This window comes from Choristoneura fumiferana, chromosome 28 (assembly GCF_025370935.1).
Source record: "Choristoneura fumiferana chromosome 28, NRCan_CFum_1, whole genome shotgun sequence".
Taxonomy (NCBI): Eukaryota; Metazoa; Arthropoda; class Insecta; order Lepidoptera; family Tortricidae; genus Choristoneura; species Choristoneura fumiferana.
The window spans coordinates 7,734,411-7,759,725 of NC_133499.1; the positions used below are offsets into that span (position 1 = coordinate 7,734,411).

Sequence of the window (25,315 nt, forward strand, 5' to 3'; positions counted from 1 at the left end):
GTGTTGAAGGCGAGCCGTATCTAAGAGCTAGCTAGTATGAAACGGAACGTTTATTAACTACCCAAGATGGCGACTGCGGTTTGTTTGTCAGTGCCATTAGAATTTAACGAAATTCTCCATAATCCGAATTTTGCGGATATATGTTGTCGACTCGGATCGACTAATTTTTTACTCTCTTCAATTTGATGTGCATTTCGTTCGAGTCTACCGTACCCCTGGACGAAATTATTAATATAGATTAGAATAATTTTGTGAATATTTTGCAATATCTGAAATTAATTATGGCAAATATGCGTTCCGGGGCAATGAATGTCTGTGTTTTGAGACAGTTTTGTCTTTCGGAAACCTTTGTCCTCCCTTTTTTCCGAACAAAACGGGGACTATGCAACACTGTGGCATGCTCGATATTTTATGGTACGGTTTTAAGGTGTATTAAATATGATTTTAATCTAAACTTTGTTTTCACGCCCGTAATAACAGACTTTGAAAGCCATACTTAAAAACCTCTCGCAACAGTGCGCCATCTAGTGAGACAAAAAACGATAGCCCTCATTATCATGCCCTACATTATCACCCCGTACCTAACTAGCAGGGAACCAATAATGTACGCGCAATAATTTACGACGTGATAATCTGAAGCATTATGTCATTCGATTATCATGCCTTACGATTTCCGTGATTGAAATAGAAAAAAAACCTAACGAAGGGCGAGAGCAGCGAGCGAGGCGGAAGCTTCAACCTGACCCGGTCGGGTCGGTTCTGGCGGACTACTCCGAAACTCGAAACTCGAAGTTCCTGTCGTGCGATCCCCTCTCGCTCTCGTATCAAACAGTATGTATGTATGTATGTAAACTCTTTATTGTACAAAAGAAAATTAACAAAATACAACTGACAAACTTTAAGATACTTGTACAAAGGCGGACTTATCCCTTTAAGGGATCTCTACCAGTCAACCTTTGAGTGGATGAGAGGAGAGGAGCAATACGTTAGGGTCCGACAAAGGGTGAGTTTAAGAGTTAAAATAATGGAAGCTACTATACAGTGCTTTAAACAATATAATACATAAGCTACAATATAAATAAATAAACTACTATATATATGACCATAATACATATAATATATAAGCATATTAAACAAAGGAATGTTCTCAAATATTTAAGGAGAAGGTGCAAGCCACATTCTTCTCAAGCCTTCCCTAAAAGATCCCACGGTGGGGTGGGAACAGTGTAAGTGTCAGAGGGACCGCACGACACGAACTTCGAGTTTCGAGTTTCGGAGTAGCCCAGCTGCTCCGTTCCGTTCCGTTTCTGCCATTTTGGCCGCGGAACCCTAAAAACGAAATCCTTATAGGAGCACTTTGCTGTCCGTCTGTCAACACCCTTTTCCTCAGGAACGCGGTGTATCATGCTGAAATTAATATCAAATACTCACTTAGGAAGTCGTGGTGGCCGAGTGGTTTGACCTATGCCTCTCAAGCAGAGGATCGTGGGTTCAAACCCCGGCTCGCACCTCTGAGTTTTTCGGAATTCACGTGCGGAATTACATTTGAAATTTACCACGAGCTTTACGGTGAAGGAAAACATCGCGAGGAAACCTGCACAAACCTGCGAAGCAATTCAGTGGTGTGTGTGAAGTTCCCAATCCGCACTGGGCCCGCGTCGGAACTACTGCCCAAGCCCTCTCATTCTCAGAGGAGGCCTGTGCCCAGCAGTGGGACGTATATAGGCTGGGATTATTATTTATTATTATTACTCACTTACCCCTTGGAGTAGGTAGTGCAAAAATCAAACTGCAATGCAATCAAAAGATACAGTAATTAAAAAAACCGGGCAAGTGCGAGTCGGACTCGCGCACCGAGAGTTCCGTGCACATTAATAGGTATGTAAACGGGAATCGTGCCTTGAAGATATTTCTCGATTTTTCCGAGTGACTTAATATATCCAGTGTATGCAGAGCCCTACTCTTAAGCAAAATATACGCAGTGTGGGGTCAGATTATATTGGTCATTGATATTTACAGACAGACATGAAAAATCAAGATTTTTCAGACTTTTCTAGTTGGTTGTGTTATAACAGCTACCTTCATACCAAATTTCAAGTTTCCAGGACAACTGGAAGTGCCCTATAGGTTTTCAGTGCACTGCTATTTGTATGGAAACACGTTGTTTAATGACTGTAACTTTTGATTGCGTTGACTTAGAAGTTTGATTTTTTCAGGGATTTAAGGGATCATAGATTTGAGTATTCGATATCAATTTCAGCTTGATACGTCCACGCGTTCCTGAGAAAAAGGGTCTTTACAGACGGACGGACGGACAACAGTGATCCTACAAGGGTTCCGTTTTTTCCTTTCGAGGTACGGAACCCTAAAAAGAAGATTCCATACAAATTGGCTGGCAACGGACAATGAATCTCCTTGAGTAGTTGATACTCATGGCACAGAATAAGTAATAGTACAAGTACAGAAGCTTCACTGCCGTACAAAAGTGACGTTTAGGCATAAGAATCGTGCCTACTGTATGCTTCTCTGTCTATCGCATAACTCGTGTTCACTCGCACGCGTTGAGTCGCACTGAATCGCCTCAACGTTGGGGAGGCCCGGTATGTACTTGTAGCTCGGCGGCGGAATGGCCTAGTGACACCCCCCTGCTCATGGGCAGTGGTGTGGTGACCATTTCCTATCAGATGTACTGCTCGCTCGTTAGCCTCCCTCTCATAATAAAAAATAATAATAATAAAGTCGCCGTAACCGAAATACGTAGCAACTTGAAATTTTGTGTGAAGGCACAGCCAGGCTTAACGTAACTTGGTGAATGCTTTCGCCATCTGTTGGCATTTTAGCGAACTAAAATCGCTGTAACAAGTATAGTTAGTTACTAGATGGCGTTAGCAGTATCGAAAATAGCGTTTATAATTAAAATAATTGCTCTTCAATGTTAATGGACACGTATGATAAACCTCGTAAACTATTCCAACAGTTAGCTGAATTTAAGACAACCTTTTGTGCCTAACAAAGACATAGGTAGTAGGTGACTTGTAAAAAATAGTTTTACTATGTTAAATTATATGAAAAATATTTATTACTATATACTGTCGCTAATAGAGTGGATGGCCCATTCGTACGGAGCCATCTCCGCTCAGCTCTAGGTATTTGCCAGTTAGGTAGTGTGTAAGTGTAGGTTGTGTATTTGTTGATGTGTATATTTGTTCGTACTAACATAGGCGATAAGGTTTCTCATTGTTACTAACTTGATATGGATAACCTCCGAAATAAAAGATTATTATTATTATTATCATATTCTGAATACTTTTTAAATGAAACACTTCGTTATTATTGTTACTAAAATGACCTAGAGAAATATTTAGGCTACTTGCCAATAGATGGCGCGAGTTACCTCTTTTAGCTAGACCAAACATTTAGTTAAAGGCGGATACTGCAAATTATGTTTGAAGATAGAGCTTTTTTTGTCTTTTAATTAATTCTTACCATAAAAAAACAAGATTCTGTAAAGTACAGCCACCAATTTTATGCTACTTGTAGTTATTCTATTCACACACAGATGTCGCAAGTAAGCACACATTTGCATTATTATTTGGTAGTCGCTGGTATGAAATATATTTGAAATTGCATTTATATTGTTTAATTATACAAGTTTTATCAAAATATATCTCGTATATCTTCTCTTTTGCAGCTTTTCTTGTTGCTCGTTGTTGGTAGTTCATCAAACTGGTGACAGATGGCGCTAGGTGTCCTGAAAAGTAAACCGGATAAATTAAATACACTTTTACAGTATGGTGAATTGATACGAAAGATAATCATCCTTATTCAGTGTAGTAAACGTAACAGGTGTCAGTCAGTTTGAACTTTTCCTTTCCCACTCACTCAATGAGTGCCAGCTGTTTTGGACAAGGTAAAAAAAATACCCAATTGGTAGGGTAATTAAGGTCGTTTTATCCATACTTTTTTAAATAAAAATCTTATTAGAAATTACGCTATCCCTAATGTATATTTTAAAAGTAAATAAAGTATTGTTTAAAATAAAAAAAAAATCGTGTGTGACGTCATAACACTCGAATTAATAAAAAAAGTAAAATATCACGTGCACAATAAAACAAGCTGTACACTGCAGGGCTACTACAAAACTCGAAGTTCGTGTCGTAGCGTCCCTCTCGCTTTCCTATTAAATAGTACAAGTGTCAGAACTGTCAGAGGGACCGAACGACACCAACTTCGAGATTCTCACTCATAGTCAAAATACCATAAACGGGACTTATGTCGGTGTGATAGGGTGACTAATAAAAGTGACCAAGTGCGGGTAGTTCGTGATACGAGTGCCGGTACTATTAGTGATCAAGTGCGGGTAGTTCGTAGAACTCGCGCTGGTAGGCAGACTTGACACCCCACACTTCAGTCTACTCGTGACCACGGCAACTGTAACGTTGCCGAAACGTCGAGGTAAATATTACTCGTGTACAAATAGCGTGAGAAGTCCCGTTTATGGTATTTTGACTACGAACTTCGAGTTTCGAATTTCGTAGTAGCCCTGCAGAAATCAGAATGATGGTTTTCACCGAGGCGAAATACCGCTAGATGGCGTTTGCTTGCGATTGGCTCATTTCGTTATTTAACCAATCACGAGCAAACATCAAACGGACCTCACGACACTAACGCCATCTAGCGATACTTTAAATTAACTATTAAAATGATATACACAAGTTTCTCAAACTCAAGCTGAGGTATGACCGACATGTTTCAAACCAATCTGTAGGTAATAATTATGTCAGTGTCCCATGTAGTCCAAATGTCTTAAAATTAATTATCAAAATACTGTCTCAAACTAAAAAAAAATATATATAAATTATCATCAATCATCAATATAAAATCTTAAAATTCTACTTATTGCAGGTTTTAAGTTCCAGTAAAAAAGCTAAGGTGAATGAAAACCACAACGGTGGGGCAGAGGGTGTTAAGAATCTGTGGAGGAGACTGGCACAGCAGGGCTACTACGGAACTCGAAACTCGAAGTTCGTGTCGTGCGGTCCCTCTGACACTTATACTGTTTAATACGAGAGCGAGAGGAACGGCACGACACGAACTACGAGTTTCGAGTTTCGTAGTAGCCCTGCAGGACCGGGCAAAGTGGCGTGAAATGAGGTTATCGCGAATGAATTCGCCGCTAGAGGCGCTAGTGTAGCGTGAGGTCTCCGAAATGCCAAATCTCATAGTTTTTGGGTGAGCTAAGCGGGTTTATTTATAATAAGATTTTTTTGTGAATATTTTGCATAACCTGAAATTAATTATGGTAATTATGCGTTACGGGGCAATTATTGTCTGTGTTTTGAGACAGTTTTGTCTTTCGGAAACTTTTGGCCTCCCTTTTTTCCGAACAAAACGGGACTAAGCAACACTGTGGTTGCTGGATATTTTTATGGTACGATTTTAAATATGATTTAATCTAAACTTTGTTTTAACGCCCGTAATAACAGACTCTGAAAGCCACACTTAAAACCTCACGCAACAGTGCGCCATCTAGTGAGACAAAAAACGATAGCCCTCATTAAATAAGACTAAGATTACACATAGGTATTAAGAAAAAAAAAACTTGAATTAAGTAGTGACAAAAACACAGAATCAAAAGACGAAAATATTAAAAATCATCTAACATGTTTCGGTAAACGATAAAAAAGAAAAACAACTTTTCATCTTTAACTTTCAGGGTAAACGTTACGTTGTTGCTGGCAACACCAGTTAAGTGCCATGCCCTTCCTCGAACGGACGGGTGCTGCTTGCTGCACTCAATTGTTTATGTTAACTTTCTGTCAAGTGAATTTTGTTTCAAAATAGCATAACTTCGCGTAAAATAACACTGCAAGTTATCAATTGTGTCGTAATATGTTTGTATCTAGAAAACTTTCCGTGCTTTGTTCGATTGAGTGACTATTACGACAACGCCAGTGCCTTACATCCTGTGAAAAAAGGTTTTTAAAAAAACATGTTATAAATGAGTCAGTTGAGTGTTTTGTTACTTTAATTAATGTTATTAAAAGCAAAAAATAACATTTCAAAATAACAGTTTGGTTTGTTAAAATCGCTTTTTCTGTTGTGTGACTAAATCTAGTGTTGTTTAGTGCACGTCAATAAAAAAAGTTTTTAGTGTGTCGCGACTAATCAAAAATGTCTGATAATTCGAAATGATTACGAACAAAACTAACAGAGTGCAAGCAATTAAAAGTAAATTTGAGAGTCTGAATCACGATAGTGAACCCCTTGTAGCTCAGAGAAGCGTAAAACGCGAACACCTGAACAAACAACAATCGTTTACTGTACAAAATGACGAGGAACTTGATTGCAAGTATAATGAGGATAAATTCGATCAAATACCGTCTGAAAAGGATAAAATGTGGTCAGAATCCGACTCATCGACCGAGGACTGGTCCGCTGCACCTAACTTGAGTTATTTGTACAGCAAAAGTGATGTGAAACGCAGTGTTAGTGACATTAAAACTTCTTTAACCAGACAGACAAGTGATCCCGGTAAAAAATTGCATAGAAGTCACGCTTTCCGCTGTGATAGAAGCAAAATACAGCCACAAAGGCACGGCAGTTGCAACGGGAGAAGCGAGACTAGTGATTTCACTCTGAAAATGGACAGAAAACTCAGTAACGAGCGCTTGAAGAAGCTTGGTAATTTACTTGAAAATCAAATGCGCAAGGAAAATTTTGTTGTGCCGAATAGCTCTATAGTTAGACAGAATTCTATACCAAACTCAGAAGTGCCGAAGCATATTCTAGACCAGTATGCTATGGTTCTAAAACCCAAGAAAAAAGATGATGCGAAACAAGACGCTATGACAGACAGCGGTGTAAGTTCTGAAACTGAGAACCATGATGATGACAAAACTAATCGAATTAAAAAGTTAAGATCTCACTTTGAAAATGACACTGAAGAACCAAAGGATATAGAATCCAGAGATTCAGTCTCTATTTCAAAAGAATCTACAGAATTTAATATGGATTGTTTAGAATACAAACCAAACTTAGCTTCTATGAACGATTTGTGTGCTTCTAGTGAGACGATGCGTTTGGAAAGAAAGAATCCACATCTAGTCCTGACCGATACATTAAAGAAGGCTTTAAAGCAGCCGTTACCCGCTGGGCCTCCTCCGAAAAAACCACCACGAATCCACTTGACACCGGAAAAGAAAAACACGAAACATATGCTACAGAAACTGGAACAAGTTCTTGAGCAAAGAGAAGCGGAGAAAGTCAAGAACATGTATGATATTGCGGAGACTAACTTAAGTCTCAAAAAACCAAAAGAAATGCACTATTTGTGTACAGAGATTCTGGATATTGCACATAGAAGTGCGAGTCAGAATGATTCGTTCAGCAATTGTTTGAATGCTTTAAACTGTGCGAATGGAAACTCAACTGTGTCTTTACCATACACTAGATTGAGTGCGAGCTTCAATTCCAATCGTAACTCAAGATTTTGTTCTTGTAGTGACGAGAGTCTGCATTTAACTTCCAATTTTGACTTTTTAACGGAGAAAAAGTGTTCCAAATGTGTTGTGAATGACGGAAAAAGTTTTAAATGCCATTTAAAGTGTAAATGTAAGGAGGAGAAGTCGGAGTTCTTTGTGGACAAGGAGCATATATATGATGTGCCGTTTGCTGAGGAACGGAGCTATGGAACCTTAAATTTTAAGGTCAAACAGAGGAGCTTAGAAAGCTTGAAGATTAGTGAGGTAAGTAGTCATTTTATATCATAGTAGCTTTAACCAGTCGCACAAACTGATTCATGTACCTAGTCCATACATACATACATAAACATCACACCTGTATTCCCAAATGGAGTAGGCAGAGCACACGAAACGTTAGCGCTTCGGAGCCACTTTTAGCAATTTTAGGTTTTAAGTTGGACAAAAACGGTACAATAGTGACAGGTTGCTAGCCTGTCGCCTACGGGTATACCTTAACCTATATCCTCAGTCGCCTCTTACGACATCCACGGAAGAAATGGAGAGGTGTAATTCGAACCCGACACCACACGGGATGTACCTAGTCTTCCCATGAAAATGATAAGCAACTTAAAACCATGTCACATTGACATTGACAACCCATTCATCATGCATACCACTCTGCCTTGATCTGGTTTAATTGGACAAAGTACTAAAGTGATCAAAACTTTCATGGGCCAACTGTACTAAGTGCTAAGATATAGACACAGCCAATGTTACCTATATCTTTGTAATTATCTGTATCATTAGCCAATTATGTGGCCTAAAGTTGATAATTCCTTGCGACATATTCATTTGATAGGAACTTGTTTAAAAATTGATAGACCATTTATTTGGCTGATGGTACCATTCCCAGGGTGGAACCTTTTTATAATAAATTTCACTATGAATCATTTCCTTGACAAAACTATGGAATGTCAACATGACATTAGTATCACAAACGTTTCACCTTGGTACACTATTCTTATTCAGTTTACTGTACAAACTGAATCATGTACTACTTAGTGACTGTACCTGTATTAATATGTGCCACAATAGAATGCAAAAATATCTAACACATCGTATAAATCTAATTTTTTTACAAGGGTTTTAGTACACCAAATGTGACTATGTCGTTCTCATGGGGAGCCTCTTGTCTGAAAATCATATTATTAGGGTTCCGGAGCCAAAATGGCAAAAACGGAACCCTTATAGTTTCGCCATGTCTGTCTGTCTGTCTGTCCGTCCGCGGATTTTCTCAGGGACTATCAATGCTAGAAAGCTGTTGTTTTGCATGGATATATATGTAGACTAAGCTGACAAAATGGTACAATAAAAAATTCAAAAACAATTTTTTTAGAGTACCCCCCATAGACGTAATGTGGGGGTCATTTATTCTCATCCAATATTTTAGTGTGGGGTATCGTTAGATAGGTCTTTTAAAACCATTAGGGGTTTGCTAAAACGATTTTTCGATTCAGTGACGTGTTTGCAAAATATTCAACTTTAAAGTGAACCCCCTCTAAAATCTAAACCGGTGGGTGGAAAAATTTGAAAAAATTCAGGATGGTAGTAAGTATATCAAACTTTCAAAGAAAACTATAACGCTTAAGTTTTCTTGAGAATTATTAGTAGTTTAAGAGTAAATAGCAGCCTAAGGTATAAAATAAAATATACCTAAACTTGGAAGATTCCGTATAAAATACGAAATCCTTTGAAAAATATTACTTCATTTTTTCGTGATGGCTACGGAACTCTATTTTGGGCGTGTCCGACATGATCTTGGCCGGTTTTTATGTCTGACTGTCAATGTCAGTAAACCATCTAAAATTACCTAAACCTGCGAACATTTTGCTTAGAAGAGGGGCGCTGCTAACACTGGATATTCATAAATACCTACAAATTTAAACGGAGCCCTCGGTGCGCGAGTTCGCATCGAGCTTGGCTGATTTATTTCATTCTTAAAACAGGCTTGTGCTATCAACCAAGGCCAGAAGTGTAGCCTTGACTATCCAATGAAAAACAAGTTAGTATGCCAGCCATTTTGATAATTATTATAGTATGTTAACTATAAAATAAAGTTTTAGCAATTCCTAAAACCCTACTAACAATATTATAAATGCTTCACGCTAAAACGGCTGGACAGATTAGGACGAAATTTAGTATGTTAATAGCTGGACATCTGGAATTACATGTAGGCTACTTTTTATCCCGATATCTCCACGGGATGGGCACGTATTTGAATATCGAAAATTGAAATATCTTTAGTTCTGATAATATACTTAGTTAAAATATTGACGGTCACAATAGGTATCAAACCTTATCTATCTTACATTCGTTGACCGTCGATTTTTAGGGATCCGGAGCCAAAATGGCAAAAACGGAACCCTTATAGTTTCGCCATGTCTGTCTGTCTGTTTGTCTGTCCGTCCGCGGCTTTGCTCAAGGACTATCAATGCTAGAAAGCTGTAATTTTGCACGAATATATACGTAAACTATGCCGATAAAATGGTACAATAAAAAATTCAAAAATATTTTTTCTTAGAGTACCTCCCATAGACGTAAAATGGGGGTAATTTTTTACTCATCCAATCTTGTAAGTGTGGGGTATCGTTAGATAGGTCTTTGGGGTTTGCTAAAACGATTTTTCGATTCAGTGATGTGTTTGCAAAATATTCAACTTTAAAGTGAACCCCCTCTAAAATCTAAACCGGTGGGTGGAAAAAATTTCAAAAATTCAGGTTGGTAGTAAGTATATCAAACTTACAAGGAAACCTATAACGGTTAAGTTTTCTTGAGAATTATTAGTAGTTTAAGAGTAAATATCAGCCTAAGGTATAAAATATACCTAAACTTGGAATATTCCGTGTAAAGTACGAAATCCTTAGAAAAATATTACTTATTTTTTTCGTAATGGCTACGGAACCCTATTTTGGGTCTGTCCGACACACTCTTGGCCGGTTTTTAACATTAGATCTATTAATCCTTTTCCAGGCATAGTGTATATAGCAACCACATAAGTCTGCACAAATATTTGACCTTACCAAGTATACAATATGGTACAAAGTCATTTGAATTCGTTAAAAATATTATTAGTTTTAAATTAAACCCTCATAGGTAAACAACATAAAACTATGATTTGTTTTGTGATAGCACATCTAAACTAGCAGGGCCTGAAAAAAGTTAATTTTCGATGTTCAGATACGTCCCTTTATAAATTTGACACCAATGTCTGTCTGTGTCTCTCAAACGGATAGATCGATTTCGATAGTGCTGAGGCGCTCTAGACATGGAGTCATCATTTGCAGTTATAAATCGGCCAAGGTTCAATGACCTGCAAGCGTGCTGATAATGAGAATCATTATCATTGCCTTTATTTACGGAGTACACGATAGCACAAAAAGATAATGCACATTTATTAAGAACTAGTTAAGTACAGTAGCAGTACAAAAATTTAGTAATGGGTCAATCATCATTATAGTGTTGTTATTCAGTCCCCAAAAGCGTGTGGGCGTGGCGTGTTTTGATACTTACAGAATCGCACCTAAATCGCGGAGTGCGCCGCGCCTGGTATCACTCAATATAAAAGTTCAACCACAAACCGTTTCATGAGGAAAATTGTTGCTGGACATGTCCGAGATGTAGAGGAATGAGGGCTAGGCGCTAGTGTAGCGTGAGGTCTCCGAAATGTCAAATCACATAGTTTTTATTAGAATAATTTTGTGAATATTTTGCATTACCTGAAATTAATTATGGCAATTATGCGTTACGGGGCAATGAATGTTTGTGTTTTGAGACAGTTTTGTCTTTCGGAAACTTTTGTCCTCCCTTTTTTTCCGATCAAAACGGGACTAAGCAACACTGTGGTTGCTGGATATTTTTATGGTACGGTTTTAAGGTGTATTAAATATGATTTTAATCTAAACTTTGTTTTAACGCCCGTAATAACAGACTCTGAAAGCCACACTTAAAAACCTCACGCAACAGTGCGCCATCTAGTGAGACAAAAAACGATAGCCCTCATTAAGAACAAAACAGGGACAGTGTTCAATAATTCAAGCTCGCATCAAAACGCAAACATCTATTACTAAAATTAGGTAGTTAAAGTCTATACAAATTGCTTTGTTAATGACAGATTCATATGAGTATGACAGATGGCGGAGCCTAGATTATTTCTTCTTTTAGCCACTATGAGCGCTGCGATAGATTTCATTACCCCCATCTAGTACTTCGCACCCTCCCAATAATTTTTCTAACAAAGTGATAACTGATCTCTCTTGAGTTACGGGACTCAATAACCACACTATAATGATGATTGACCCATTACTAAATTTTTGTACTGCTACTGTACTTATGTTCCTGGACGTGTTCGTGGACGTCCTACGGCTGATATGATGGTGATGACGATTGGACTAGAAGTTGTGGTAGCCAATTAGACCTGTGAGTGACAGACAGTCATGGGTTTGAACCCGGGCTCGCACCTCGGCTCGTATATAGGTAGTGCCACGAGAATTAAGTGAATGATTACACATACAGCTACATGAAGTACTGATTGCATAAAAGAAAACCGGCCAAGAGCGTGTCGGACACGCCCAAGATAGGGTTCCGTAGCCGTTACGAAAGAAATCAAGTAATACTATGTGCGTTATAACACAATTAAAACAGGTACAGTCTTAAAATCTATTACCAGAAAAAGAGCGTATCTTCACGGCACTTACGTCCTTTTGTTGAGAAGCGCAGTTTTTCGGCAATAACTCAAAAACGGTATATCCGATCATGTTGAAACCAATTTTGCGTTGAAAGTATTTAGTAAGCGTTACCTTTCCATATTTTTTGCATATTTTTTGGACAAACGGTTTACAAGATAGAGGGGGGACACAACTTTTGCTACTTTGGGAGCGGTTATTTCCGGAAATCTTGACTTAATAAAAAAAGTTTTTGAGAAACCTTACTATGTCTTCAAAAGGGCTGTCGAACTATGTACCACACATTGATGCGAGTAAAAATTTTTTTTTTTCAATTTCTATTACGTGTAACTTAACTACAAAACTAAATAGCGGCTTTGACAAGACATCTGTACTCCAAATTTCATTGATATACATCTTGTAGTTTTCGAGTAAAATGCCTGTGACATACGGACGGACGGACAGACAGACGGACTTGACGAAACTATAAGGGTTTCGTTTTTGCCATTTTGGCTCCGGAACCCTAAAAAAGGTCCTGCCTGAAGTATAGTGGTTAGTTCGTTATTACGGGCGTGAAAACAAAATTTAGATTTAAATCATATTCAATACCTTAAAACTGTGCCATAAAAATATCGAGCACGCCAGCGCCACAGTGTTGCGTAGTCCCGTTTTGTTCGGAAAAAAGGAAGACAGTTTTCCGAAAGACAAAACACAGACATTCATTGCCCAGTAAAGCATACATATATACATATGTAAGCCGTGGTGGCCTAGTGGTTTGACCTATCGCCTCTCAAGCAGAGGGTCGTGGGTTCAAACCCCGGCTCGCACCTCTGAGCTTTTCGAAATTCATGTGCGGAGTTACATTTGATATTTACCACGAGCTTTGCGGTGAAGGAAAACATCGTGAGGAAACCTGCACAAACCTGCAAAGCAATTCAATGGTGCGTGTGAAGTTCCCAATCCGCACTGGGCCCGCGTGGGAACTATGGCCCAAGCCCTCTTGTTCTGAGAGGAGGCCTGTGCCCAGCAGTGGGACGTATATAGGCTGGGATGAACGCATACATATTTGCCATAATTAATTTCAGGTATTGCAAAATCACAAAATTATTCTAATTATAAATAAACCCGCGTAGCTCACCCAAAAACAGTGATATAGTTAATAGTTAATTTAACTGACTTATATATGAGTACAGTCGTATTAATACGTTGATGGGAAATAAAACCCGAAGACCTACATGACTCAACTCACCACATAGAGGTAACCCGTTTTTTTATTAAGGAAAGAAGGAAATGAAGTGGGTTTTTACAATTATTTTAAATGGGCTTTATATAATTAGGTATGGTTGGTAATTTTGTGACTGTATTATATTGGACGGATGACCTGGTTAATATAAACTGGCGAGACATAAGAACTTATTTATAGGTATAATACTCATAATATATACACTCACTTTATATAAACTCGTTTAGTATAACGTTCACTGGATATAATGAACGAAAAGTATAATTTTAAAATATCTAATTTTGTGAGGTATAACGTTGTTTATATTATAATATCAATTGATATAACGATCAAAGCGTATAATGTTCATAACACCTAAGAATTAAAACTTGTAATTTATTAAAAACTTTGATAAAAGCAAACAATCAAGCAAGCCATTAATTTTTCCGCTCTGTTATAAAAAAAAACCTAACATCGAAGGCTAAGGTCTTAGCCTTCTGAACTTAACCTATCCAAGTCGCTCGCTCGCCGCCACATAATTTAACATGTACACATTATTATTATATATTATGAGAGATATACTCGTACCTAATGTATGTTATGTTAAAAGAAATTAGTCCATATAAATATTATACAAATTGAAGTTATTCAGTTTAGAAAAAAAAATGATATTAGAAACCTTAATATCATTTTTGAAGACCTATCCATGGATACCCCACACGTATGGGTTTGTTGGAAAAAAAATATTTTTTTTTTTGAGTGTCAGTTCTAAGTATGGGGAACCCCCAAAATTTATTGTTTTTTTTTTCTATTTTTGTGTAAATCTTAATGCGGTTCACAGAATACATCTACTTACCAAGTTTCAACAGTATATTTCTTATAGTTTCGGAAAAGGCTGTGACATACGGACGGACATGACGAATCAAGATCAACCATTAATCTAAATGAGCCAATCGCAGCAAGACTAACATCAAACGGAACTCGATACTAACGCCATCTAGCGATTCGCCTGTCAAGAAACCCTTATTGGTCAGCTTCGTATTTCCGAAGCCTTCTAGCCCCAAAAGCTTAGAACTCCCACGCATCAGAGCATGACGGGCTGGGCACGCTTGACCGCTGATTGGGTGTCAGCTTACCGCTCTCGCGTCTTTTGCTGTGATATAAGCCACGCTTATTTGTTAAAGAAATTATCATCATCATCATCATCATCATCATGTCAGCCGAAAGACGTCCACTGCTGGACATAGGCCTCCCCCAAGGCTCTCCACTCAGACCGGAAAGAAATTATGTTTATCGTAAATACAAACACAGACATGGATGCACAGAAAAACCAGAAAAAGAGACCAGCACTGGGAATCGAACCCAGGTCCTCAGCATTCCGTGCTGCGTGCTATAACCCCTACACCACTGCTGGACAGTGTTTTTCTGTGCATCCATGTCTCAGTTTGTAAAAGTAACAAAATTTGGAGTTGAAATAGAAAATACAAAAAGACACCAAAAAATCAATCATAATGAAATTATGTTTGTTAAAAATTACATTTTTAACCCCCGACGCGAAAAGAGGGGTGTTATAAGTTTGACCGCTATTTGTGTCTGTTTGACTATCTGTCTGTCTGTGGCACCGTAGCTCTTAAACGCGTGGACCGATTTGAATGCGGTTTTGTTTATTTGAAAGCAGGTTTTCTATTGAATACAAGCTTTTTTAGCTGATGCACTTTTTACAAGCTTTTCTTTAGCTTCGAAATTTGGCATACTTATGTACTTAAACTTGGTGACAATACAATAATCTGGAATTGACATCTTGGTGGTTCTGCCAGGATCGTCTCCGCAGAAGGGAACTCCTCAGTGGTTAATAGTACCGACTTGAAATTTGGTACGGACATGCAGTTTAGATGACAAAGCATATACAGTCAGCAAAAAAGTCAAAATTATGTAATATTTTACATTTTATTAACCCCGACGCTAAAAAAGGGGTGTTATAAGTTTGACCGCTATGTGTCTGTCTGTCTGTGGCACCGTAGCTCTTAAACGGGTGGACCGATTTGAATGCGGTTTTTTTTATTTGAAATCAGGTTTTCTAGCGATGGTTCTTAGACATGTTTCATCAAAATCGGATCAGCCGTTTTTGAGATATTCAACTTTGAAGTGACAAAGTCGGGGGCTTTCCAACTTTTTGTTTGTTATTAAGTATCGAGATACCTGTGTCAAGAAGAATACAAAATTTTATCGCTGGATACCGCGGGAACGATGCAATTTTCCGGGATTCAAACTATCTGCATACCGTATTTCATTTAAATCGGTTCAGCGGCTTAAACGTGAAGAGAAAACAAACAAACACAAACTTTCGCTTTTACGATATTAGTGGGATATGTCATGCAAGTCATTGATACAAAATCTTGTTGACCCTGATTTACAATCAGCGCCATCTATCCGCCGGTTAGATAACTGTCTGAGCGCGCCATTCTTCTTGGTTCCCACGCTATATACTTCGTGGAACGGTCCTCGACTTGCGCTCGCGTAGTTGAATGTAGTGCGCACTTGATTGAAGAGTTTCTTCAGATCATATGACCTGATTTAAAATACAGCCACAACAACGACATATCAGATGTACGAAACAGTAGCAAAACTACTATTGCCGCCGGTATTCTGTGGGAGTGTGGTTACTAACCCGGTGGAGCCGGCCGATTCGTACTGCAGCCAGCAAGTGGTTACAGTAAGGCTCTACCACACCAAAACCAATGAGGGCTATCGCGTATGAATTCGCCACTAGATGCGCTAGTGTAGCGTGAGGTCTCCGAAATGTCAAATCTCATAGTTTTTGGGTGAGCTACGCGGGTTTATTTATAATTAGAATAATTTTGTGAATATGTTGCAATATCTGAAATTAATTATGGCAAATATGCGTTCCGGGGCAATGAATGTCTGTGTTTTGAGACAGTTTTGTCTTTCGGAAACCTTTGTCCTCCCTTTTTTCCGAACAAAACGGGGACTAAACAACACTGTGGCAATAATCTAAACTTTGTTTTCACGCCCGTAATAACAGACTTTGAAAGCCATACTTAAAAACCTCACGCAACAGTGCGCCATCTAGTGAGACAAAAAACGATAGCCCTCATTGGACCAACTTAGACCAATTGCTAATTTGCTTCTTAGACCTGCTGCTTTTGAGACGAATTATAGCTTACCCGAAATAAAGTCGTATCAGATATTGATGCTGAAACTGAAACATTCTGAAATAGATTGATGCTCGTACAATAAATATTTAAATGCATGTTAAAATCCCAAGACTCAAAAGAAAGAAAGAAAGAAAGAAAGAAAGAAGACATTTATTCACTTACACAGAAAAACAAACAAAAAAGCAAACATTCGTATCATTTACTAGCTTATGCCCGCGAGTTCGTCTGCGCGGATCTAGGTAATCGCGCGGTGACGCCCTCTACCGGAATAAAAGGTATCCTATGTTGATCCTTGGGGTTCAAACTACGTATATACCAAATTTCATCAAAATCGGTTCCGTGGTTTCGACGTGAAAGCGTAACAGACAGAGTTACTTTCGCATTTATAATATTAGTAAGGAAGTAATGATAAGGTATGTCCCGAACGGGTATCAAACCCGGGACCTCAAGCTTGTCTGTTTCCAGGCTATACCATCGTCAAAATGAGGGCTATCGTTTTTTGTCTCACTAGATGGCGCACTGTTGCGTGAGGTTTTTATGTATGGCTTTCAAGTTATTACGGGCGTGAAAACAAAGTTTAGATTAAAAAATCATATTTAATACCCCTTAAAACCGTACCATAAAAATATCGAGCATGCCACAGTGTTGCATAGTCCCCGTTTTGTTCCGAAAAAAGGGAGGACAGAGGTTTCCGAAAGACAAAACTGTCTCAAAACACAGACATTCATTGCCCCGGAACGCATATTTGCCATAATTAATTTCAGATATTGCAAAATATTCACAAAATTATTCTAATTATAAATAAACCCGCGTAGCTCACCCAAAAACTATGAGATTTGACATTTCGGATACCTCACGCTACACTAGCGCCTCTAGCGGCGAATTCATACGCGATAGCCCTCATTGCTTCTCGCGAAATGTGAAATTCAAGATGGCCTCCCAAATGCGTATTGACACTTGACACCGGCATTATAAAGTCATTTGCCGTGTGCACTACGCTTTACGAGGTGCTTTCTCCTCAGGCGCGAGGCATAAGCGACTGTTAATATGTGTGTATAAGCTTTAAAAAAATACAAGTCAAAGTAAAAACTAAAATGAACTAAAATAATTTCCTTGCTCACCCGCGACCTTACGATAGCTAAGCTTATGCAAAATATGCGTGTTCATGCAGTTCCTCCACCTCCACACTGTAAGAACACACACAAATCACACAAACCCATCTATCACCACCACCACACTACACTGACGCGTTTCGAACTCAACCAGAGCTCATCTTCAGAGTGACACAACAGTACACCATGCTACCAGTTGTTAGACTAACGAACCACAACTACCGTTTTAATTTGTCACTGTAACTCCCCAAGTACCCACATATGTTTTATGGAACAAAACAAAAATACCCACAAATTGTTTTTTTTTTTTTTTTTTTTTTTTAATTATTTTAGTTCATTGATATGGACCTCCGCAAAGTAACGCCTGATTCAATAAATTATTTAAAAAATAGAGTCATGCGTTTTGTTGACTGTTTTACTCGAAGGAAAGAAAGAATTAAAAATTATATATTGTAACAAAAAAAACACTAAAATATACATTTATTCCACCTAACACTGCCCTTCCTTCCGGCTCGCATACTTATGGAATTTGGTCAGAATTATCATTTGTCATTATCATAACTAGGCTTGGGACTTTTGGATGCTCTATAATTCATGGAGTCGTCATTATGCTAAAAAAAAATTTTCGAAGTCAAAGTCAAAGTTATGTAATATTTTACATTTTAATAACCCCCGACGCTAAAAGAGGGGTGTTATAAGTTTGACCGCTATGTGTCTGTCTGTGGCACCGTAGCTCTTAAACGGGTGGACCGATTTGAATGCTTTTTTTATTTATTTGAAAGCAGGTTTTCCAGCGATGGTTCTTAGACATGTTTTATCAAAATCGGTTCAGCCGTTTCAAGATCATCGGCTCTTTTGTTCGCTGCGGTAGGAATCTTAGACGCATAATGGGTATTTACTTTACTTTCAAACATACTTGGGACCTAAAATTTGAAACACCCATGTAGTTATGCTTTAGATCTAAAAGTTAAGAGTAATATTAGACAATTTACACAAAAGATCCCTACGGGTCGAAGTGTATCCGCAAGGACCCCTAAGCTTAAGATAATATTAGACAATCGTAGAAGACGTTTTTGTTGCTGTCACACAAAGTAATTGTTTTAGTTTATTTTGATTACTAACAGAAGTGTGTTTTTAGTGTATATACAAATAACAATTGTATTTTTGAACATGAAACTACCGTGAGATTCACTCATATTAAATATAATGACCCGGATAACTCACGTCTTAAATCGAGTTTAGCTCGACATGTGTCGGGCTAATCCGTAGCCCTTCGTCTTCGTCTTCGATTTAAGACGTGAGTTATCCGGGTCATTATATTTAATAACAATTTGTATTATATTGTATTGAATATGTAAGTAAATAAAAAGTAAAATATTACATAACTTTGACTTTGACTTCAAAAATTGTTTTTTAGCATATGACGACTCCATGAATTTTAATGATTCAGTTCAATTATAACAAAAATAATGATAACGCCCTTTATCAAAAGTGACAAAATTACTCATTTTTTTATATTAAGTTACGAAAAAGTTGTCAGTAGTCTGCCAAAACACTAATATCAAAGAGGATGCGCATTTAGATAAATCTTATATGTATCGCGTCACCTGTGAACTGCGGCCACTATAATTATAAAGATTTATGATAATTTAATTGCACTATATTATAATGTGTTTATTTTACGATTTATTTTTATATTTCATTATTGCCATGGTAACGTCTCCTGAGTTACTTATTTAAAGTATAGGCCTAGACGATTCTGATGATGACATCTGTCAAAATGCACCCGCGATAATGGTATCGTCCATCTGTTATAACCTAACCAACAAAAGTTGGAAAGCCCCCGACATTGTCACTTCGAAGTTGAACATCTCAAAAACGGCTGAACCGATTTTGATAAAACATGTCTAAGAACTGTCTAAGTGCGTTCAATTAAAAAAACCCGCATTCAAATCGGTCCACCCGTTTAAGAGCTACGGTGCCACAGACAGACACAAATAGCGGTCAAACTTATAACACCCCTCTTTTTGCGTCGGAGGTTAAAAATATGCTTCTACACGCTTTCTTTAGTAAATTGCGCCGCGCCTCGTGCAATTGGTTTTCTAATCCGACGATTATTAGTTCATCTATTGTTAAAGAACACGTAACGTAATTGCGGTTGTCCTACGGAACTCCGGAGCGTTGTTACAAAGGGTTACCGCACTTCCGGCACAGTACAAAAATAACCTAACCTGACCATAAATAGTTATTTGTGTCACAAGGGAGCAAAATTGTGTATTTACGGCGAGGTGTAGAATAGGTGTGTCATTGCAGTTGTGAATCGGTCGCTGACTCAGCCCCAGCGCTGATTTTCAGCCAGCACCGTCGGCAACCCGCGGACCGTTATAAAGACATACTACACACCATTAACTACATAAGACTACCTACATAAATAAATAGATAATTTGTAAACTATAAAACTAATTTATTGTGTGACTTTAAAAACATGAAAATAAATTTAATAACTTGCCAAGTATACACCCTAACGCGGGCTAAAAAGAAAAATTAAATTAAAGAAAACGAAACAAAAAATCAGTTGTGTGAAATAGTGCTGGATAGGAGAGGAATTAAGATTTTTGAAATGCCAACAAATAGCCTTTAAGCTTTCGCCCAAAGGTGTACCTGCTAGTCACTCCGAGGATGGGAGGGGGAATATCATTCCAGCACTTAGACGCTGCAAATCTGAAACTGCCCCGAAACGTCGCCGTCCTGTGCGGCGGCACAACAGCCTTAGATCTACCCACACTTTTTGACCATGTGATTATTTCAAAAAGGTACGAAGGCGTCTTTTGCCGCAGTACACCAAACAAAAGGGTCGCAAGGTGCAAGCGCATGACATGGGACCGAGGAGGGACTTTGAAACGAAAACCTGAGGGTTCTCGCGATCACAATCAAATGATATATTTCGCATATAAATACTGTCATTAGATTGAGATCGCGAGTGTCAAAAACGTCACATAATTAGCCCTCTGCATGTTTTTGATGTGCGCCGCTCATGTCCAGTCGCCGCGGTAAGCATTGACATCCGATATAACTTCCGTTTCAAAAGTAACGGAACCGGATCCGAAACGGATGTTTAATATCAAACGGAAGTTCCGACTTAACGGAAACGGAATCGGAGCACCGTAACATCCCTGGATAAAACGCGGCAAGCACTTCTAAAAATGCTTTCCATATTTCTGTTAAGGAATTTAGATCTAGACTTTAATTTCATTGAAGTGCCCAAGTGTCAATGATATCGTCTGTCCGATAGCAAAGGTTATCTGCGACTGATTTCCTTATTTACAATGAGTTTGCGTGTTGCATAGGTTTTTGCGTTGGTATTTGTAATTTATACTTAACACCAGGGTTACACGTGCAGGGTTGCACAATTAATTCATAGAAAGAAAGAAGGAAAGAGAGAGAGAGAGAGATTTATCAATCAATAGCACCAGCTTACAGTAATTGGACTAAAACACTTATCGCCTGTTTCACCACCTGTCGACTAACTTTTAAGTGTCGGATAAAAGTATTGCCGTCTTTGTTTATTCGGGCAAAACAAACAGAGACGGCATCACTGATATCCGTCACTTAAAGTGGTGAAACAGGCCCTTAAACTAACAATAAAACTAAGTTACTTGTTAACACGATAGAGCTCCAAAAAGGCCAATAAACAAAATTATGTAATACGTTTCTGCCGAGGGTGGTACATTGAATCCAGAATGTAGCGAGGGATTCTAAGGTAGAATCCTGAGCGTAATGAGGGATTCAAGTGTTAACGCCCAAGATGGAAATAATTTTGCTCCCGAGTGGCTCATACAACTTTTCACACCGAGCATTAAGAAACTTGAAAAAAATATAAAAAAAAAAAAATTTGTTTTACATTTATCAACTTTAAAAAATTGCATTTGCAAAAAACACTTATAAAAAGCCTTGAACAGAAAAGTTGCACTTTGATCCCTCTCGTCAGATCCACTTGTATTGCCACCCTAACTACATTTGAATACCAACTTTCAAGTCGATGCCATTAACCGTTGAAGAGTTCCGTCCTGCGGAGACGATCCTGGCCGGACTACCAGGAAGTCACTACAATATTATTGCATTGTCACGCGATATACATAAGTATTCCAAATTTCAAGTCAATCTGACTGCTGGAAGTTGGTCAAATTTAACTTGCAAATTTTAACTCAATAAATAAATAAACGAAAGGGCAACTTAAATAAAAAGTGTACTTGTTGTTGAAGGTCCTAATAAATAAATAAAAAATAAAATAAACAAGTTAAATAAAAGCTTGAAAAATCTGACTTCGGTGGCTTCTCATTCCTTTGCTGTCCAATAATATTGTAACAAGCCTAGGACGGACAGAAGTGTCTTAAATAACGGCACAATTGCATTATTTGTTTACATAATTAACGATGCAACTGGCGTGCGCATGCGTTGCATGTTAACGGAAATAACATGGCTGAGATTCCTTGCAGCCCAATCACTGACAGTGCTGCGTCACTCCATGCAATGAGTGGATCTACAGCGGTATGTAGAACCGTGCTTAAGTTAGGGTTGCCACAAATATGGGAAGTCGATGTAATCGAGATACAGTTGTGAATAACGCTCATTTTCGAGGCTTAAAGACTCGAACCCTTAAGACTCCAGAGTCTTGAAGACTCGACTATATTTGACAATTAAATTGGCTTATTTTATGCGTATGGATGCAAGATACCGTCTTTGCGGCCTTTGAGTCGTTAAGCCTCGAGAGTCTTTAGGGTTCGAGTATTTAAGCCTCGAAATGAGCGTTTTTCACAACACTAAATCGAGACGACAACACAATACAACACTACAAAAATTCTTTATTGCACACCATAAATCAGTACAAAAAACTTACTACGCAGTGTATGTAAAAATAATAAATAAAAATATCAAAATAAGACTGCTTTAAAAATAAAAAAAATAAGTCTAGTAGTCTGGAATTCTGTTAAGTAACTTAAAGTTCAATAGTCTCAAAAAATCCTAGGAATGAGTCCCGAGTGTTGAAGTAAATTAGTATTTTTTTTTTGATTTTATACTTTTTATAATATTTCTGTCAAAATAGTAGTTTAAAAATATTTTAACATTAATACAGTTAGAATGAGATAATTGTTACCTTTCTTTTGTTTGATAACCATATTGTTGCAGTACAATATGCAACGAGAGAATAAAATGAGCCATTTTACCCAAGACGTTCATGTAGCCACCCGAGCCGGTCCGGCGAGGGTAAATAGACACGTCGAGGGGAAAATGGGTTTAATGATCGAGTTTCACACTCCGCTTATCACTTCGATTGCGAGGAAATGAAATAGCAACAGTGTAAACAATTGTTCCCTTTCTATGTACCTTTTATTTTTCATGCATTATGATATAACTAGCTTTTACCCGCGGCTTCGCACGCGTAAACTATTCGGTCTGGTAGTTGCAATTGAAATTTTCGGGATTTTACAAAATTCCCCTGGAAATTTCCAAAATTTATATCGTGGTCTTCATTGAGGTTGTGTTGTGAATAACTGTACAAAATTCAAGACTCTAAACCCAGTGCTAAAATTTCAAAATTTTTCCTTATCCAAATTCAAATTCAAATCATTTATTCAGTAAATAGGTGGCAATGGGCACTTTTACACGTCAGTTTTTAAAATACCAGCGCTTTCGGAAAGACCATCATTGCCAAGAAGAATGCGCCGCAAGAAGCTTGGCAGAAAGTAATTTTTTTCAAAATAAAATAATTACAAATAAAATACTTAAAAACTACAGTAAGTATACAATTAAAGAAAAAATTACAAAATAATAATAATAATAATACACGGATGTATGGGGTCCCTTAGTTACAAAACTATCCCGTGGAAATATCGGGATAAAAAGTAGCGTATGTGTTATTCCAGACGTCCGGCTACCTACATACCAAATTTCATGCCTATAAGCCCAGCGGTTGTTATTTCGAGATTTTATCCCTATCCCGTGGGAATATCGGAATAAAAAGTAGCCTATGTGTTATTCCACAGGTCCAGCTACCTACATACTAAATTTCATGGCTCTAAGCCCAGTGGTTGTTATTTCGAGATTTTATCCCTAGTTATCCCGTGGGAATATCGGGTCAAAAAGTCACTTAAGTGTTATTCCAGATGTCCAGTTACCTACATACCAAATTTCATGACTCTAAGCCCAGCGGTTATTATTTCGAGATTTTATCCCTATCCCGTGGGAATATCGAAATAAATAGTAGCCTATGTGTTATTCCAGACGTCCAACTACCTACATACCAAATTTCATGACTCTAAGCCCAGCGGTTGTTATTTCGAGATTTTATCCCTATCCCGTGGGAATATCGGAATAAAAAGTAGCCTATGTGTTATTTCAAAGGTCCAGCTACCTACATACTAAATTTCATGGCTCAAAGCCCAGCGGTTGTTATTTCAAGATTTTATCCCTAGGTATCCCGTGGGAATATCGGGTCAAAAAGTCATCTATGTTTTATTCCAGACGTCCAACTACCTACATACCAAATTTCATGACTCTAAGCCTAGCGGTTGTTATTTCAAGATTTTATCCCTATCCCGTGAGAATATCGGGATAAAAAGTATCCTATGTTTTAATCCAGGTTATAAACTAACTTTCCGCCAAATTTCATCCAAATCTGTCCAGCCGTTTAAGCGTGAAAAAGTAACAAACATACTCACTCACTCACTCACTCACAAACTTTCACATTTATAATATTAGTAGGATTATATTTTTTTTAGTTTTACTGATTTATTTCGATTGATTTGATTGATTTTTAGTTTTATATAAATTAATAAAAAATATGTAGAAACATTTTTGTTTGTTGACACCTGATTACATTGGTCTTAGACGAAGATTTTACTTTATGCACTAGAGCATAAAAAGTCTTTTTATGTCGCCTAGATCCAGCATAAACACGAACTTTACGAGCATGAAAAGTGAAAAATATTGTGTCAATTCCCCCTCCATATTTTTTTCGTGGACGCCATATTGAAATATACCTTATGTCACTCCGATAGTTGACGAATCCAATGATACTCTCGAAACAACTCTCTTTCGGGCAGTCGGGTGAGAACATAGTTCGCAGAATCTTTGCAGGATTCTCCTGGACTCGCCGAACTAACTGACAATAATTCTGGATTCGTTATGTTAAACTTAGTATCTTAGCTTAGCGTGTATTAATTATACATCACACACAAGCGAAAGCAATCTATTGTTTGCCATAATTGCGTTTACGTGTAGGAGGGTAGAGAAAGTGTAGTGGGCGGATGTAACCGATGAAGCGTAATGAATAATCTATATGTCGGCGGCCGATCGTAAAATCCGACAGATCACGAAATTCGTAGGCATATCGTGAAATGGCCCCATTTCATGAATTGGCTTTAGCCATATCTCCATATCCTTCCGCCATATCCTTCAAAACTCACCGATTTGCCTAGTGACGTTTAGGCAGATCATGAAATTCCTTGGCATATCATGAGACGCTGCCATTTCATGATTTGGCCAGTTTAGGCAGATCACGAAATTCCTAGGCATATCGTGAAACGCCGCCATGTCGCTTCTGGCACTTCGCCGGCCGCTG

At 38.0% G+C, this 25,315-nt stretch overlaps 1 protein-coding gene across 2 annotated transcripts in view; it reads left to right on the top strand.

The window, feature by feature from the left end:
* Positions 1–5,741: 5,741 nt before the first annotated feature.
* LOC141443984 (uncharacterized) overlaps positions 5,742–25,315 on the top strand; it is a 127,386-nt gene continuing 107,812 nt past the window's right edge. For both annotated transcript variants that reach the window (XM_074109429.1, XM_074109428.1), the window contains exon 1: positions 5,742–7,748. In XM_074109429.1, the coding sequence (XP_073965530.1) occupies positions 6,192–7,748 (1,557 nt within the window). In that variant the 5' untranslated portion in view covers positions 5,742–6,191. The remainder of the gene's footprint in view (positions 7,749–25,315) is intronic.